Below are 19,316 nucleotides of genomic sequence, written 5' to 3'. Positions count from 1 at the left end.
CCACGGGCTGACTCAGACAACCTCCTGGGGCTCTGCAGCCCCTGTCACACTCAAACCAGACAGTCAATCCACAAGCAGGCCCAGGCACTCCTGGGCCAGGCTCACCAGCCAATCACGTGCCAGCAGACTCACTACACAAATATGCCCACTTCTAAAGTGGCACTTCTAGACTAGACACAACCATGCCGCATACACCATTATGCAGCATTCATTCTCCCGAGTTCGCACATATCAAACTCGACCCTGCACTCCCCACACATCAGGAACTACCATGGGCATACATATTCCCCATTCATTCCTATGGGAGGGCAGGTCACTCACCACACATACACAGAGAGCACACGCACTTTACACTGTACCACAGTGAAAAAGTGCGCAGAGGCTCAAAATCCCCAACACCAGGTTCCAGAAACAGGCTAGGAAAAAGCAAAAAGTTGCGGGGTGAACCTGCCAAAAGGGCCAGGTCCAACACAACCCCCTTCCAGCCAAAACGCAGGGTAGACCAATCACTCCACTGATGGGCTTCCTTGCTTTGGGCGACAAAACACGGACACGGGCCCGCACGGCAGGGACACCTTCCAGTTTTTCGCCACTCTGAACCCACATAGATTTCCCTCAACAAAAGCTCTCTGGCACAACTAGGGTACCCCACTGGTACACACTAGTCATCCACAGCCAGGACCAGGCCCTAGGCCATCAAATATCACAGGTCCTAACCAATCCACAGAGCGGAGGGCAGTAACCCCTGGCACACAATAGCCATTCTCCACTCTCTCTCTCAGGGTAGCTACAACTACCACTGATCCAACAACCTAGGGTCCACACCCCCAGGCTGGCCAGAGGACACCGGCAAGCATGCATCTACTTCTGGGTTCCCGCACCCTCACAGGGAAGCACTCACCAGAACACAATTCTCCTACCAGATCAGGATCTCACTCCATCACTGGTCTACTACCTGGAAACTATTTCACTTCTAAGGTACAAAGCACACAGCACAGTCCCTCTTCAGGCAGGTGGGGGGACACAGCACACAGCAAAATCCCCTTTCCTCTACCTTAGCGGAAACAACAAACTGCAGGTGAGCCTCAGATCACACAGCAAGGGCAGCCCCCTCAGTCTCTTCAGCTGATCCACTTTGGTAGAGAGTCCTCTTGACCTGGAAGCTTCCTAATCTCCCAACCTGGATCTAAACCTTCAGGTTGCACCGGGGTCAGAAGTACACCGTCCCTCTGCACCCCCTTCCAGAGTTCTACACCCTCCCACCTTGGAGCGGTACCCCTAGAAGCCAAACACCAGGTCAGGACACTGATTACAGATGCCCTTCCCTCCAGGTCAGCCTGAACCTGGCCTCCCCCCTCCACGGGGAACAACCTCCAGAGGCCCCACAAATGGTCAAGCACTCTAGACGGTCAAATGCCCAGCGAACCATGACTTCTGCACCCTCCACTTAGGAGCGGTACAGCCCAACACCAGGACCGCCGGAGTTCTGATTACAGACACTCCCCGTCCTCTAGACACAGGAAGATCCTCCTCAAATGACTAGTAAGTACAGCCTAGGCCCCTGACCTGGCGCTCCCTTAGGGAACACTCCAGGCCCTGAGACAGGGTTTCGGGCCAACGTGGGACACACCGTCCCACACTCACTCCGCCTCCACTGAGACAGGGCGTGTGCCCCTACACCCCTACCATCCTACTGGGACCTCGCTGGGTTACACATGAACCTCTTCACCTACACAGGATCATCAGATACACAAGCCACTACTTTTAGAATCACTCCCTAATGTCTCTGCAAGACATCTAGCACACCGCCAGACATCCACCTTCTTGTCCAGTGCCTCTGCAGGACCTCCTGCACACCACCAGAGGTACACCTCACGTGCAAGCTCCTTAAAAAAAACTCACACCAACTCCTCCAGTTCAAGACACCACTCATCCACACACTCCCCCTCCAGACTGGTGAGACAGTTCCTCACTGCCCCTGACTCTCAACCTGTCACCCTCTTACTGAGCACCAGGCACCATACTCTGGGAACTGGGAATGGGACTTCACGCACTGGACACATTTAAGCTGCCACCACTGTACCCTACCATACTGGGGAATCCAGACACACACACTACACTCAGGGGATAACCACCCTCCCGAGCTAGCTATTTCTCCTCCCCACTCCCTCTCTTCCATCTACCCACACAGGAATAGGAACAGGGATTGGACACTGGACCCAGCAAGAGATTCCTAATCTATGGGAACCTCCCCCTCTACTGGCGTCCCGCCTTGTCATTTTCTCTTATCTGCCACTAAACATAAAGCGCAGGAACACCATCTGAAAATGACACTCTTGAGGAAAAACAAAATCATAAACAATAATCCCAAACATGAGACTATCTGAAAAATGCAGAGCTTTGTAATGTAGCCAGTTGTTGCTGTGGCACTGCGCAAACACAAGTCCAAATCCGCACCGCTGACCAACAATGTTAGAACTGGCTATTTCTGGTAGGCTAAGGCTGACGCCAAAGCCTGGCAGAAACCACCATTCTAGTCAGGGCAAGGAAGTCACACGTCAAAATAACCCCTGCTCACCCCCTTGGTAGCTTGGCACGAGCAGTGAGGCTAAACTCGGAGGCGATGTGTAAAGCATTTGCGCCAGCACACAACAGCAACAACATACTAGGCACACCACAAAAGGAACTCCACACAAGGTTATATTAAAATAACTTTTGTATTGTCAAAACACATCAGATAAAAATCACACATGTACATTGTGCCAACTGGCACGGGCAACATTCATAAGGGATTATGTACAGGACAGGGCCACATGGGCCACTGTCAGAATCAACACTTTGTAGATATAGAAATAGCACTTATAGAACTTAGAATAAGTATAGCAAAAAGAATAACAGTTGTAAATCACATCCAGTAACTACTGGGGACAGGTAAGTACCACCTACGCAACCCTAAACACCTTAGGAGAATGTCACGCAGGGGACCAGGACCTCACTAGGACCACCTGTACTAAAAAGAACAACCACCTAAGTATCACACAGCATTTAGGGGTCTAGGAAAGAACACATTACCCATGATGCATAAATATACATTCAGAGGAGTAGTAAAGGGAAACACATGATGCATAAACCTACACATTCAGTGGTGTTAAGAACAAGCACATGATGCAATAAAATACATTCAGAGGTACCAGAACAATACAATAGCGCAAAAATCACATGATGTCTAAAAACATACAGAGATGCAAGGAAAAACCACACAATTGCTCCAAAACCTACATAAGCCACCACCTGTGGCAGTCCCTAGGCCAACTGGCCTTGTTGGGGCTAGGACGCCCTGTGTCTCAATGTCAGGGGCCTAAACGTGGCAGGTGCCCACTACTTGCTGGGCACCTGGGAACATCCCAAAACCTAAACGGTGCAGCTGCCCACTAATTGCTGGGCAGCTGGGGAACTTCAAAACTGCGCCAGGGCCCTCACTGACCCTTAGGCACAACCTGCGCCAATTGTGGGAGCCATACAGGCTCTAAAAACAAATTCCTCGCAGGCAGGAGGGGGCGGGCACCGGCAATGTGCCCCGGCGCCCCCTCTAACTAAAAATGACCACACGCTGGAGACATTTAATGCCAGCGATCTATGTACACTGAGTAGTTTATATTCCTCTGACTTATATATAAACGGATTGATTTTGTACTGGGTTGATACATTCTCTAAAGAGATTTTTTCCAAATTGATGGTCTGACATCCATCATTGAGACTGTAAAACTGAGTAACAGTTCCATGTTTTATCAAAGTTGTGAGCACATTGTTATTGTTATTTGTTCACTAATGTGTTTATTCCACTGTAAATATTTGATTTGTTTTCCAATTTGTGCAAGGTGTCACGATATGGCAATACATGAAGTTGATGACGATCTTTGGTTTGCCTGTACAAAATAATCAAAAATCAAATTGAAAGAAACTGACAGAATTTAAGGTCAGGATAGACTAATACATTTTGGTTTATCCCAAGTCAACATTCATTGTGTAATTCTTAATAGAGGTCTAGGTAAAACCCCCTTATTTCTATAGTTCATTGTGGCCCGACCTACCCTCTTTCCCAGTGGGCCCAACCCCTTGTCTTTCTCAGGGGCCTAAACGTGGCAGGTGCCCACTACTTGCTGGGCACCTGGGAACATCCCAAAACCTAAACGGTGCAGCTGCCCACTAATTGCTGGGCAGCTGGGGAACTTCCAAACTGCACCAGGGCCCTCACTGACCCTTAGGCACAACCTGCGCCAATTGTGGGAGCCACACAGGCTCTAAAAAAAAATTCCTCGCAGGCAGGAGGGGACGGGCACCGGCAATGTGCCCCGGCGCCCCCTCTAACTAAAAATGACCAAACGCTGGAGCCACACAGGCTCTGGGCATCACATGCCCCAAACGTTGGAGCCACACAGGCTCTTAAACTAGATATGGCCGTTGGAGCCCTCAGGCTCTGCACACAATGGCCCCTCAAACCTCGCTGGGCTCGTAAGTACAACTGCCCTCAAGAGCCTCACTGGGCTCTAAATAACGATGTGCCCAATCGTGGGAGTCCCACTCGGGGGACTCAAGGGAAAATGGCCCCCAGAGCCTCTCTAGGCTCGACACGCAAATGTGGGCATGGGAGCCTCAGGCTCCGTTAAACCGTTGGGGCGGCCCACTGCCATCTGGGGCCGCCCTGCCTTCACTCTCGCTATGGTGCCGTCTCCCGGCACCAGCAGCAGTCCCTCTGGACCCCCCCAGCCCTCCCGCACTCACCGGCTGCTCCTCGGCTCCTCCGGTGGCGGTCCTGGGCGGCGGCTCCCCTTCGCCGGCGCTTCCTTCTCTCCCTGGGGCTCCCTCAGCACACGGGAGCCCCAGCAGCAGGCCACGCTTCCTCCTCTCTTCCCGGGGCTCCCTCCAGATCACAGGAGCCCCGGGCGGCCATTACCGCTCTCCGCCATTTCCGCATGCCCTCTCTCTCCTCGGCCGGCCGGACTGGCCAACCAGAGCGCGGCTCACGGGGATGAGCCCCCTCCAACGGCCCAATCAGCTCGCGGCCTCACAGGGCGAGCCTCCCAGGCCCGCCAATGACAGCGCGGCGCCTCCGGGTCTCCATCCACGGCTCCGGGCGGGAGGACAGAGATTTCTCTGGCACCAAATGAGGGATGGGCACCCTCGAAGTTAAATATAAACATAGAAGCGAGGTGAGCACTCGCTAAGGCGCCACACACGGGGTAGAACCCGAATTAAAATAAATAATTAAAATACGGGCAAAATGCGGTGTGGGCAGCCGCGGAATTGAAAGTTAAGCGCTCTCAAGCGCTAGAGAACAGGCAGAGGGCTCCCAGGCGCTCAGGGGGAAGCACAGCCCTTCCAGGCGCTAGAAATTCAAATCCAGCGCTCTCTGCAGGACAATGCAGCTTCTCCATGCTGTAAAGGTCCCAGAGATTTCCAGGGGGCAAAGCAAAGTCCCCCCCATCAGCCCAGGCAAGGCAGAGGGGTCCCCCAGGAGTCCTCCAGGCATCCAGGAAAGTCCATCAGGAGTCGAGGGGCTGGGCAGGGCTCAGGAATTCCCCTGAGCCCAAGCAGCAGCACGCCCCTGGCAGATTCAAGTCCAAAAACAAGAACATTTTGGAAGGGGACACAGCCCCTTCTTATACACAGAAAAGTCTTTGAAGTCTTTGTGTAGGCAGTGTGAGAACCAGCTAGACTGGTGTAGAGGGAAGTCCCTTCAGTATCAGGGACAGAGGTGACAGTCGCCCAGCGGGGCGGTGGAGCCAGCATTGTGGCAGGCAGGCACAGCCCTTCACTATCAGGTGCTAATCTCCTCCCACTTCCCTGGCAGCAGATGCTGCCTTTCATCCACGGGCTGACTCAGACAACCTCCTGGGGCTCTGCAGCCCCTGTCACACTCAAACCAGACAGTCAATCCACAAGCAGGCCCAGGCACTCCTGGGCCAGGCTCACCAGCCAATCACGTGCCAGCAGACTCACTACACAAATATGCCCACTTCTAAAAGTGGCACTTCTAGACTAGACACAACCATGCCGCATACACCATTATGCAACATTCATTCTCCCGAGTTCGCACATATCAAACTCGACCCTGCACTCCCCACACATCAGGAACTACCATGGGCATACATATTCCCCATTCATTCCTATGGGAGGGCAGGTCACTCACCACACATACACAGAGAGCACACGCACTTTACACTGTACCACAGTGGGGTGAACCTGCCAAAAGGGCCAGGTCCAACAGTTACTGCCTGTAACTTACTGCAACCCCCTGCCCCCCCCCCCAACATACCGCCCAAACAGCGTCCCATGTCCACGGAACATCTAACACTCCTGAAACAGGAAGTTATCGCACTGCATCAAAAACATGCAATAGAACCAGTTCCCCTACAGCATCAAGGGACAGGGGTTTACTCCCTGTACTTTCTAATCCCCAAAAAGGAAATATCTAAGAATCACAGTGGACGGCCAACACTTATCAATTCAGGATTCTCCCATTTGAGGTAACCACAGCACCCAGTGTCTTCACAAAGTGTCTTGCGGTAGTAGTTGCACACTTGCGAAGACAGCAGATCCATGTGTTTCCATACCTGAACGACTGGCTGATAAAAGCTAAGTGAAACAGTCAGTGTGTTCATCACACTCGCCAAACAATTCTACTGCTACACCACTTAGGGTTCACAATCAACCACACCAAGTCACATCTACAACCCAGTATCTAGGGGCCACGATAGACACTTCCAAAGCTCTAGCATACCCCAATCCAGCCAGGATAGCAAGTATGCAAACCCTCATCACATAATTTCAACCACAACACTCCCTTCCAGCTCAACTGTTTATGCAGCTCATAGGAATGATGGCCTCTTGCGTTTTCATAGTACCTCACGCAAGACTTCAGATACGCCCCTTACAAGAATGCTTAGCACGTCAGTGGAATCAGGCTCAATGTCAACTAACTGATCTGGTGTTGGTGGACAGCCGCACACATCGCACTCTGCAGTAGTGGAACACAAAAAACCTTTCCAGAGGGTGGCCGTTCCTAGAGCCAATTCCACAGATAGTGGTAATAGCGGACGTATCACTCACTGGCTGGGGAGCCATCTCCTAAACCACACAATTCAGGGCAAGTGGACCACCCAACAACAACTGCTTCACATCAATCACCTAGAATTACTAGCAATATTTCTCGCGTTAAAGTCGTTCCAAGCACATCTTCTCAACAAGACTGTCCTGGTCCGCACAGACAATATGACAGCAATGTATTGCATACAAATACAAGAAGGAACACACTCTTTGCAGTTGTCTCAGCTAACACAAAGCATATGGAGATGGACCATTCCACAAAATAAATATCTTCTGGCAGAATATCTTCCAGGAGTGCACAATCAGATTGCGGATCTGCTAAGTCGTGTAGAGCTGCAGAATATCATACACCCACCCACCTCCCCGGTACCTGTATCTGTTCCAGTGTTATCTTACTTTGATACACTCACATGGACATCTTTTCTGTTTCTACCAAACTCCATCATTTCCCATCATGGCGAAAAACATTCTAAGGATGGAGTCGATGCCCATGCGCACTATCGTCCAAGGGAGGAGTCACCTATCTCGTGATTACAATGACTTCTTCCAAAACAACAACAAACTGCAATCATCCGAGCCAACACCAGATGGCGATATATGCAAAAGTATGATATTCTGCAGCTCTACATGCCAAGAACAGATGCATACTGGTAAGTAGCATATCAGAAGGAGAACTATGGCTGATGTATTATTAACTGAAAAATAGTCCAATGCCTCAGATAAGTAGTGAGTATTTGTACCTAGTTGACGTCACGCAATAAATGCATTCAACATGCTATGGATAGGTCAAACACACATTTAAGGTAACATTCCTTTAGCAGATATTTGTCAGGCTGCTACATGGTCAACACCACACACATTCACCAAATATTACTGTGTACTTCTTCAACCTCAACAGCAGAGTTAGCCAGACAGTGCTTAGAAAATTGTTTCAGACATCGGCATCAACTGATTGCTACCTAGCGATTACAAAAATAACTCCTTTACAATCTATGGAGAGCATGTGTATTTACAACCACACAACCTGTGAACAGAAAATGTTACCCTGAAACCATCTGACCTTACCATGTAGTGCTGTTGATTCACATGTGCCCAGCCTCCTCCCGGGAAGCAAGTAATATATATCTTCCACATTACCTACTACTCTATCTTTGAAACTTCACTTACATTACTCGCATTCAGAGTGCGGGGAAAAATCCAAGGTGAGGCCTTTGTCATGGGCATTGTGGTCTAGGTTTGAAGTGATAATAGACCTTGTGACTCGAAAATAACTAGGAAATGTCCATGTCCAACACTACATGGCAGATTATGCAGGTCATGTGAATCTATAGCACTTAATGCTATGGACAGATTGTTACAGGATACGTAAAATTTCCTCCTGGATGGCATCTACGATCTCTTCTCGAAACTATTGTTATTGTTCCATTCCTTTCCTTTATATGCCAAGACCACTCTTCTACAATTTTGATGGCATTTCTGCAGCCATGACATAGGTGAGGCTGCTCCCAAGAAGAAAAGTATATACTATGGTGACATACAGGCTGACTGCCAGAGAGTAGTAAATCGCTTTCTCGTGGGTACCATACATTTAACAAGTTCCCTCTCTTATTTAGTGTTTACAAAATGTAAATTTTTGCTCTACATATAGATACTAGTCCCCTATTCTTCCTAGTATCTCCAGGTCTAGTAATCTGGCCATGTTGTAGTCATCTCCTACAATGAGTTCTCCTTCCTGGAAGATTACTGCTTTTATTTATTTTTTACATTGGTCTTCCAAATTTTGGCTTTAACTTGGATGGACAATACACCAAGGCTTAAGTAAAATCTCAACTGCTGAAGGTCTCCCACTATAGTAACTTCTATTCTCTGAGGTGTGAATTTGTTTTCATTGCAGATATCTTAACAAGAGGGAAATACATGCAGAATTCTAGTGGTAATAACACTGTGTATATGTGTATTATTTAAGCCTCCGTCCTTTTCATACATTACCTGACTCCATTCTTCAGGAAATATGTCCGCTATGATCATAAGTTTCATCTCCCTCGGGCCTCAATTTACAGCTTGTAAATCACAAAAAAGGGAGTTGCATTGTCTAGTTTATGCAATACTTTATTCTTTCTTTCCAGCTCAGATTCTCTCATCCAAATCGGCATTCCTATTTCCTTCTGTCTGTTGAGCTTCTACCGCCATGCAGATCCTTTCCACCACCGCATTCATTAGAGTCCTAACTTCATTGATCGAGTCAGTCACTTCTTGCTGCATCTTCTGAAATTCCTTGTGGTGTCTCCTTTGGTAGCTGCTGTCTTTATGTCACCCTTCTTTGTGTTTCTTGGTGTAGCTTCATGTAAAAGTTCACCTCCTGCTCTGTGCAGCGGGGAGGTTCTTCTGCAGAAGGATATCAATTTCTCTTTTCGGTGTTTGGAGAACCACTCAGTCCTACCTTAAAACTGCTCTGGCAAACATTTTTGTTTAACTTCACCCCAACTTGTAGCTATCAGATAGCAGGTCTTTACATCTTTCTTCAGCCAACATCTACAGACCATGTTGTCATAGTATTGGTCACTTGAGTCCCCTCTTACAAACCCAGGATTGTCGTAATCACACTAGTGACCATCCTCTTACTGCCCTCTGCACAAGCAACCGCCTCCTCTTTTTAAGCACTCTGTCCCTAAAATTAATTGTGATAGATCTTTCGAATGTACAACTAAAACTTCACCAAGTCGCTTATTTATTTCCCCTCTGTGGTCGCTGGCATATTAATGTTTTCCACCTTTTTCTTTTCTCCTTTTATTCGTTTCAGTATTTCTTTTTATTCATGTTTTTCTTCATATTTAATACTCCTCACTTTCCAATTTAAAATTTCTCGCCAGAAAGTGGCTTAACATCTGCCCCGAATGCAAAAAGTTGGGTATCAGGCATGTCAACTCCATACTTTGTAGGAGGTACACTGCCTGGTCCCCAGGCCACCTCACAGCTGGGTCTGTCTCAATTAATCCCGAGTTTCCACAGTTTATAAAGTATCTTTGAAGCCCCCATTCCTGCAAAGCTCGCATGGACGTGTAGGCATATGCAGCCCACCTGTGTGGAAGCATTTACTGCGCCTGCAGCCCTTTAACCTCATGGCTGCTAGAGAGTTTCCCCTGCTGTGCTGGACAGCAATAAAAACGGGTGTGGTCATGACGAGCTCAGCTCGTCATGAGCACCTGAGAGGTATATGCCATGACGAGCTGAGCTCGTCATGAGCGTGGAAGGGGTTAATGTATTGCCACCTTACTTCTGTGGCCTCGAACTATCCTCAGACCCTGAGGCGCAGCAGACTCTCTAGAAGCAAAGGACAGTTCCTGGTCTACATTGCCCTGGTTTATCCACTCTCTCTTGAATCACACCTGCTGTGCCTGAGCTGATTGATCTAATCTACGACATCTCTAACTCCCATACCAGGACCTTGGTTTTGGGAGATTTCAATCTGTGGCCGGATGGGCCTACAGACTCAGTTTATAAAGATCTGGTCCAGGCCTGCTGCAATATCCATCTGCAGCAGATGGTACTTTCCCAGACTCATTCTAAGGGACATGTCCTGGACCTCATCTTTGCAGACGCTGGTCGGGTGACCTTACGGAACATCACTCCCCAATGTTGGACGGACCATGCCCTTGTCCACTTCTCTCTTCTACTTCCCGCCGACTCACTGAAGAATACAGGAGCTACTACTAGGGTTGGCAGGCAATGGTCGAGGCTGCTGAGACAGCCGAGCCTACCAACCCTGCTCCCGGAAGGTTTTACCTTGAGGGGTAGTGTGGAGGAGAGCTATGAGTTTCTCAGCCAGCAAATTTCTACATCACTGGATGTGTTGGCCCCGGTGCGGAAAACCAGGAACAGGACCAAACACGCCATGCCTTGGTTCTCTAAGGAGCTTTTCCAGTTGAAACTCCAGTGTAAACGGGCTGAACGTACCTGGAGGAAACAGTATTCTGAGCCAGACAAGGCCCTTTTTAAACAGGCACTGTCAGTGTATAAAACGCAGATTAAGCTTGCTAAGGCCAATTTTCTCGAGGAGACGTTACTGCTAGCAGTGAACAAGTCTCAGGCTTTGTTTAGGATTGTTAGGGATCTTTCTCGCCCGGCCTGTGTTACCAATGATATCCCGGCCTCTCAGTCGCTGTGTGACTCTTTGGCTAAAGCCTATGAGGACAAGATCGCCTCCATTCTGAGCAATCTAGGTACTTCATCTACCCTTGACTCTCAGGTTTTGTCTAACTCTGTAGTGATGTCCACTTGTGGATCCTTGGAGATGGACGATAGGCAGGCTCGGTTGAACAGCTTTCCCCTCCCGTCCTTCGAGGATTTCCGCTCAGTGGCTGATGGGGTCTCGTCGGGCTCTCCCTTCGATCCTCTCCCACACAAATATTGGAAATTATTCCAGAAGGAGCTTTTTTCCCCCTCCACGCCATTTGTGGTCAGTCCCTCAGTTCTGCGCGGGTGCCGGACTGCTGGAAGCTGGCCGTGGTATCGCCGCTCCTGAAGAAGGACACATTAGATCCCACGTGCTTAGCAAATTACAGGCCAATTTCATTACTTCCTTTCCCAATTAAGATCCTGGAGAAGCTGGTTACAAAACATCTGACCAGCTTTATAGAGACAAACACCTGCTTGGATGTGGCTCAGTTTGGCTTTAGACCAGCCCATGGTACTGAGTCTGCGTTGGTGACCGCCTTGGATGACCTTCGTTCGCGTGTCGACCTTGGTCGAGCAGCCTTTTTAGTGCTGCTCGATATGTCGGCCGCGTTGGATACGGTCAACCATGCCACCCTGATCAGGAGACTAGAGGAAATTGGGGTGTCGGGTTCAGCCCTGGACTGGTTGATCTCTTACCTTGGTAACAGACACCAGGTGGTGGCCCTGCGGCCCTACCGATCTAACATCAAAACGGTAGGGCAGGGCGTACCTCAGGGGTCGGCCATCAGCCCCATATTATTCAATCTATACCGCTGTCCCGTGGTCAGGTTGATCAAGTCCTTTGGCATCGCGGTCATCAACTATGCGGATGACACGCAACTTATCTTCTCTTTTGAAGGTAGGGATGCTGTATCGCAGGAGACCTTCCATCATTGTATGACTGCGACCGCAGAATGGCTGAGTTCTAATTCCCTGCAATTTAACAGCTCTAAAACTTAGGTACTGCACTGCTCGTTAGATCGTATCCCCCGACCCCTGCCACCGGACTTTTGGCCTTCTTCTTCCCAGGGCCCTGGGCTAGCGGCAGACTCAGTTCGTAATCTGGGCGTGATGTTCGAATCCAACTTACAGCTTGACACGTTTGTCAACAAAACGGTGGCTACGTGCATGATGCTGCTCCGCACATTGCGGAAGATTCTTCCTTTACTCCCGGTTCACGCCCGACCAGAAGTAGTGCGCAGTATCATATTAAGAAGGCTGGATTACTGCAACGCGCTACTTCTGGGTGCACCAGCCACCTTAGTGAGCAAACTACAGCGAATACAAAACATGGCTGCTAAGCTGGCCCTTTCTAGGCGGCGTTCGGACTCTTCTTCCCTGGCGCTTATGGACCTTCATTGGTTGCCGATCGTTCAGCGTATTGATTTTAAGGCACTTTGCCTGGTATTCAGGGCCCTGCACGGGCTAGGACCGTCTACGCTGCAGGCAATGTTTTCTTGGTATTCTCCTTCCCGATCCCTCCGCTCCTCGTCAGCCTGTCTGGTGGTAATCCCAAAAATTGTGAGGACTCGGATGGGCGGACGCTCTTTTAGATTTTCTGCAGCTAAACTGTGGAATTCCTTACCTTTGTCTCTGAGAAATAAGGGGATCTTACCTCCTTCAAAAAAGAACTAAAAACTCACCTCTTTCCTAGGGTAGTGTAAGACTGTGGCAGTGTAATAATGTGCATGGCCGGTCAAGTCAAAGCGCTAGGATACCCTTTGGTTGACAGTGTTTGTGCTCTATAAGTATGCCATACATACATACATACATACATACATCAGCTGTATGCGTAGGTATTTTTAGAGAGCACTGAACAAGGGCAGGATCCCCGGGTTACAATTCAGGATCTTTTACAGTAAAGAAAGGAATTGATGGGTGATAAATCCTATTTTGTGGACGTGTAGAGCCAGATTTGGCATTGGATTGTGTTACCCTTGCATCAAGCATGATGTTGCAAGGGTAACACAATTCTCAAGTCAGTCGGTTTACCAAGCAGCGCAAGGCCACCTTGTGTGGCCCTGCATTGCTTGGTCAGTCTGGAGTAACGGAAGGGAGCCCAAGTCGCCGCCTTGTGTTACTCTGCCCTGGGAAGGCGTTCCATGGATTTAAGCACAGCTCCAGATCTACCTAGACCGGTACAACTGGAAATGTTTTAAAATGCTACCTGATAGAGGCGCAACAAGGGGAAATATGTCTATTTCATCGCATGTTGCATAACAAAAACAATCCGGCGTGGAATTGTAGGCTCCCTTGCACCATGACGTAAGGGTGCCTGTGTTGGGGCTAGGCTGCACTCACTGCACTAATACCAGGAGAGAACAGGAACGTGGCACATTTTTACAGATATGGCGCATTCCTGCCCTCTCCATTTCACGCAGCCCAGCAGGGAGAAGGGATGGGGGCTGCAGCCGGAAGACCATCCACGTTACTGGCTGGGATCTCAATACTGTGAGGGACGCTGTATATTTACTGAATAGGTGTCTTCTTTAACCCCTCCCCTGCTGGTGACGGAACCACTCCGTCATCAGCTGCGGTCACGCTGTGCTGATGACGGAGCGGTTCCGTCACGGCCTGCTCGGAGCGCCTGCGCGGCGCGGATACCGCTCCTGCGCTGAGCGTTCCATTGAGCGGGCGGGGCTGTGACGGAACCGCTCCGTCATGACTACTCGATCTCTCAGCGGCCTTTGACACCGTCCCTCATAACCGGCTCCTTTTTAGACTCCATGAGATCGGAATTAGAGGGACGGTGTTCAACTGGCTCAAGTCCTTTCTCTCTGAGCGCCAACAAATGATCTGGTCACCACCTTTCTCAGCAACTGTTCCATCTCTTGATGTGGGAGTGCCACAGGTATCAGTTTTAAGTCCCACTCTATTCAACATTTACCTCTCCCCTCTGGCTGAATTAGTGGAGTCCTTTGGCGCGCGTATTGTGTCCTATGCGGACGATACGCAGCTGCTCTTCACCTGCGATAAGAACTCTGATTTTGCAGGTGACTCCATCAAAAACTGTTTAGAGGCGGTCTTCTCCTGGTTTCAGCTGAATCAGCTTAAATGTAACTCAGACAAGTCTGAAATTTTATTTTTGGGCTGCTCTCCTGATATCCAATGGAAATCTTGGTGGCCGGCAGACATGCATCCTCCTTCCTCCCCCACTGTAATTGCTAAGAATCTGGGTGTTAAATTTTACAATGGTCTTACTTTTAAACCCCAGATTCTTGCCCTAGTAGGCCAATGTTTTGGCGTTCTACGTATTCTTAGGAAATTCCTCCCCCTACTTTCACAGGCACATAGGAGAATTACTGTTCAAGCTATGATTGGATCCAGGCTTGATTACGCCAATGTGCTCTATTTAGGTCTCCCAGAGTACCTCCTATCTCGCCTACAGACTGTTCAAAATTCTGCCGCAAGGGCCATTTACGGCCTAAGCCGCAGATCCCACACCTCGTCCCTCCTTGATGCACTGCACTGGCTCCCGGTGAGAAAACGTATCATCTTCAAGACTCTGACCTTGACTTTTAAATCCTTGCATGGTACTGGTGCAGTCTATCTCAGGAAACATGTTCAGTTCTACCATCCTGCTAGATCGTTGCGTTCAGCGACTCAAGCCCTAGCTGTCGTTCTATCTGTAAAGCATTCGCGCATTGGAGGTCGCTCTTATAGAGCCTGTGCTCCGCAGCTTTGGAATAAGCTCCCCCTCTCATTGAGAAAAGCTGATAATCTCCTGTTGTTCAGGAAAGGCCTTAAGACATGGCTATTCAGCCTTTAATGCACCTGGTTCTTCTGCTCCGTCTCTCTCTTCAGATCTGTACAGCGCCGGGACACTCTGCCCGAGTAGCCGCGCGCTATATAAATCGCCAATTAACATAACATAACATTAACATGAGCACAGCGCAACCGCGGCTGGTGACGGAGCGGTTCCGTCACCAGCATGCGGCCGCCCCGCCCCCTTAGCACTGCGGCGGAATAGCCGCCGCAGTGAAGGGGTTAAAGGCCAGCTCAGGAAAGTGTTTTGGTTTAGAGATCCTCCAAAGCCGGAGCTTGTTTGATCGAAATTCAAAAATTTTTTTTTACCCATGCCAGGAAGTTTTCTCCATGCGAGGGGTCGGGAGTATTCCGCGTTGTACCTGCCTGGCAGGGAAAATCACTGACGGTCGCTCTACCCTCAAATCCATCACTACAACTTGGCAGCCTTTTTCCAGGCAGGCCGCTAAGTCCGAGTTTTACACTGTCAGAGCCAGCAGAGGCTCTGCTAGTGTAGTCCTGGTGCTACTGAGCAGGGAAACTACACGTTTGGCTGGGCAGGAGCCCGGCCAAACTCCATGTGAAGCCCTTAGTCACTGATACTGCTTGGGTTGTGCCTTCGGAATGCACTCAAATGTTCTCAGTATTGTTACTTTAAAAAAAATGAATTATGCAAGAGCGAGAAAAGTTCTAGAAATTGTTACCTATTAATCATAACTCATGTTTTGCAATCTTTGTTTCCTTGCTTCTAGTGTTGGATCTGGGCATTATACAGCATACGCCACTCATGAAGGCCGGTGGTTCCACTTCAATGATAGCACTGTAACTCTCACAGAGGAAGAGACTGTGGTGAAAGCCAAGGCCTACATCTTGTTCTACGTCGAACACCAGGCAAAATCTGCAATGGATAAACTTTAATATCCTCCCTCACTTACCAAGTGTACAAGACGAAGGAAGACGCTTCATTTCTTACACGAACACTTGATCCAAGACAATTCATTTCATTGTGCACTTTTCAGAGTTTTGTCGATATGCATTGCATTTTACATGTTGAACATGGACAAAAGTAAACTTTTTTTTATTAGGTATACCAGAAAACCTCAGCAGATGTTTGGTTTGCTCATATTTAACTTTGTAAACGTGTGGTTGTCAGTCCTTACCATATGCACATTTACATTAGCAAACCATTTTCTTGTGTTGCGTCTGTCACATGCGAAGGGAATTCTCCAAATTATGAATAGCAAAAAGAACTTGATGCTGCTTCGTCATAGGTGTTCTGTAAAGGACTTGCTGGAATGTCCTCCTTTATGGGTTGGCCGATTGATTGCTGTGCCTGTTAATGCAAAGTAGGCAACACAGGAAGAATCATGAATGATAATTCGCTCTGGCTTAAGATCTTGTGACGTGGCCTTGTACCGTAAGTTATGAATCTAGCATTTGCTGCCTTGCAGGTTCTTGATCGTTACCTTCTTTCAGTGGTATCAGCCTGGCAAACTACTTGCCCAATCTAACATGCGAAGAAATGGTGGGACCCAGTGGCAGTAAATTTCTAAGCCAAGGCTTTCACTCAAGTGCTCACTGAAGAATATTAAAGTCAAGAAAGCCCTTCAGCTAGCGGTGTACGTTTGTTACTGGTGCTTTGTTTGTACTGTTGTCACAAAGTGCATGTGTTAGTTCTTTCGTTTTTAGTTGGAGAAGCAACTTGGCTAAGGTGATGAAACTGTGCAAGCGCAGGTTCCCACTGCCAGCCGTTTTCTTGTATTTGATTTCCCTCTGCAATCATTTCCACAATTTGCGTCCAGTTTTAGAAACTAATGCTGCATTCATCGATTGGGGAACACACCTTTTAGGTGGTATACGATCATGCTCCATGCCCAGGTCATTACCAATTTTAAAAAAATAGCACTGGGCAAGTGTAACTTCGACTGAATCTGAACTCCTTTTCAGATCTAGCATAAATAATCGATTTGTTAAAGGAGGAAAATCTCAGTGTTAAATGAGTATTCAGAGGTTTCCCTGCAGATACTTCTAGTTCCACATAGGGTTAATAAAGGTGCTGCTAATTCTTTAGAATTCATATTTTTTTAGATCAAACCAGGAACGTAGATCTTAGAACCTATTGGTTTGTATGAAATTGCAAAGGATTTAAAAAGTGATAGACAATTACTTAATGTCTGAAAGTATAAAACTTACTTTGAATAAACCAGTTATGTGTAATCTTTGTATTTTGTTGCTTATTTGAATGGTTTGAACCTGTTTTGAACAGTAGTTAAGACAACGGTAAACCTTAATTCCGCCATCTTTCAAGCAGACACCCCAGACAGGGAAACGCACTCCTGTGTCTGAAGTGGGGCACTGTATAGACCTTTTGGCTAGACCGTCTAAGAAAAAAATTAAAAGCCTTAAATAAAGACCATTTGTAGGTGACACATAGCATTAAATACAGGACTTGGGTCCTCTTAATAATCTGCATTGCAACTAGTAAAAATTATAAAAGATGATGGATAAATCTGAGCTGATACCTAGATAAACATTTGGACGTTTTAAGGCAATGACAAAAATAGTTGGTTTGGTTGAAGAACCGTCCTGAAAGTTGAACAAATTATGTATTGGGGTGCAGTTATTCACTGTTAATTGGGAGAATTTTGAGAATCAAGTCCGGAGTAAGGTTCAATGTAAGGGAAAGGGCCAGAGATTTGAGGCAGCTAGAGAGAAGTGATGACATTTGGAACCAAAAGGACAGGTAATCCAAAGGAGAGGCCTTATTCAAAACAAGCTTTATCATTGGAATCTTATAGTGCAGAGCATTACAACGCTGTTCACCATGCTACAATTATGTGGGAAGATGTGTTATGCATACGCTAATTGTCGTCTGTTACAGCAAGGATAATAGCAACGGTGTAGTTAGTTTAAGTTGCTGTCCCTATAAAAAAATAAAGAAATTGTCTTTGTTAGCATGTTTGACGTAACTGCACAAAGCATTCCTCAAGGTTGATTAAAGCGGATCTGCTTAATCTCGAAACATTTCTGACAAGGCGAGTACATGTGGTAGAAGGTCGCTAACTAGGATGTGGTCTGGAGTCTCTCTTGAGTTTCTTAAAGAGCTTCCAGTAATTTTTGATTTGTGAAACTTGCAATTTATTTTTTACACCATCCTGAAATTGCAATTTTTTATCAAAATCATAATTTTTGATGAGGTGGAAAAAACTTTTCTATGCGAAGTGAAAGCCCAAAGAGTAGTCTTTGACTGTAGAGGTATTGAGAGAAGTCGGGAAGAGTCCGTATGCCGCCAGAAAAACATCAACTTTCAGATTACAAAACTGTGATTTGTGCAATCCTAATTTTGAATGATATTTAGATTATGGTCAAGGTGCTGTTATCATTGAAAAGGTAGGTCTATATTGATTTCCTAATATTTTTGGTACCCTGTCAAGGATCTACATGAGCATTGACCTTGGTTCCATTGTGTTTAGTTTCAAGCAGATCTGTGGAGCAGGTAATAGTGTCTTTTTAGGCAAAACTATGCTTTTGGCATTCACAATTCTCAGGGGCTCGGTTGGGCGGGTGGAGGATATTCTATTTGAGTGAAGTCGTTACGCAGGCATTTCAAGAGGACATTTTTTTTAATTTTGAGAATTATTTTTATAACCTTATTTCAAACAAACATAGATTTTTTTATTGTATTGAAAATATATTCTGACGGTTTGGTGGGTGGTTAGTGACTTGAAGCATATTATCCAGTTGATAAAAAATATATATACCACCACATTACCCCTGCACACTGTTTGGTGAAGGGATATGGATACTGGGTGCAAAACCTTCTGCACATTGCTTTGCTCACCTGCTTTGACAGCTACAATGGCTGGAAACAAGTTGGCCAAAAAGCCACGGCCTACACACAGAGCAAATGCACCCCTAGCTTATAAAGGAGTGTTGATACTTACTGTCTTTGTGAGAGAGGCCACAGCAATGAAAAAGTCTCTGAATAGTTTGCATCACCATAAGCCTTTTCAACACTTCAAGGTCTACAATTACTCCTCCCCTTCTACTTGCATGAAAACTTGCACTGAGTTCTCTCTTTTAACTTTTAACGTGCCAAGTGCCAAAGGAATGCCTCAAAATTGAAGGGCTGCAGATATATCTGATAGAGACTTCTAGTCGCAGACTCCTTCCCTTGAAATTATCTCAAGCCATCAGACCGGATCCGGAAATGTTTAGTGAGCAGTACTTGTGTGTGCCGGTAGGTGGTG

The 19,316-nt window shown here is 47.4% G+C and overlaps 1 protein-coding gene across 1 annotated transcript in view; it reads left to right on the top strand.

Annotated features, from left to right (window-relative positions):
• The window catches only part of USP3 (ubiquitin specific peptidase 3), a 266,304-nt gene extending 249,021 nt beyond the window's left edge, over positions 1-17,283 (top strand). Inside the window, exon 15 of the mRNA XM_078685262.1 lies at positions 15,819-17,283. Within this exon, the coding sequence (XP_078541388.1) occupies positions 15,819-15,984 (166 nt within the window). The 3' untranslated portion in view covers positions 15,985-17,283. The remainder of the gene's footprint in view (positions 1-15,818) is intronic.
• Positions 17,284-19,316: the final 2,033 nt, after the last annotated feature.

This window comes from Lissotriton helveticus, chromosome 3_2 (assembly GCF_964261635.1).
Source record: "Lissotriton helveticus chromosome 3_2, aLisHel1.1, whole genome shotgun sequence".
Taxonomy (NCBI): Eukaryota; Metazoa; Chordata; class Amphibia; order Caudata; family Salamandridae; genus Lissotriton; species Lissotriton helveticus.
This window is presented reverse-complemented; position numbering and strand designations above follow the sequence as displayed.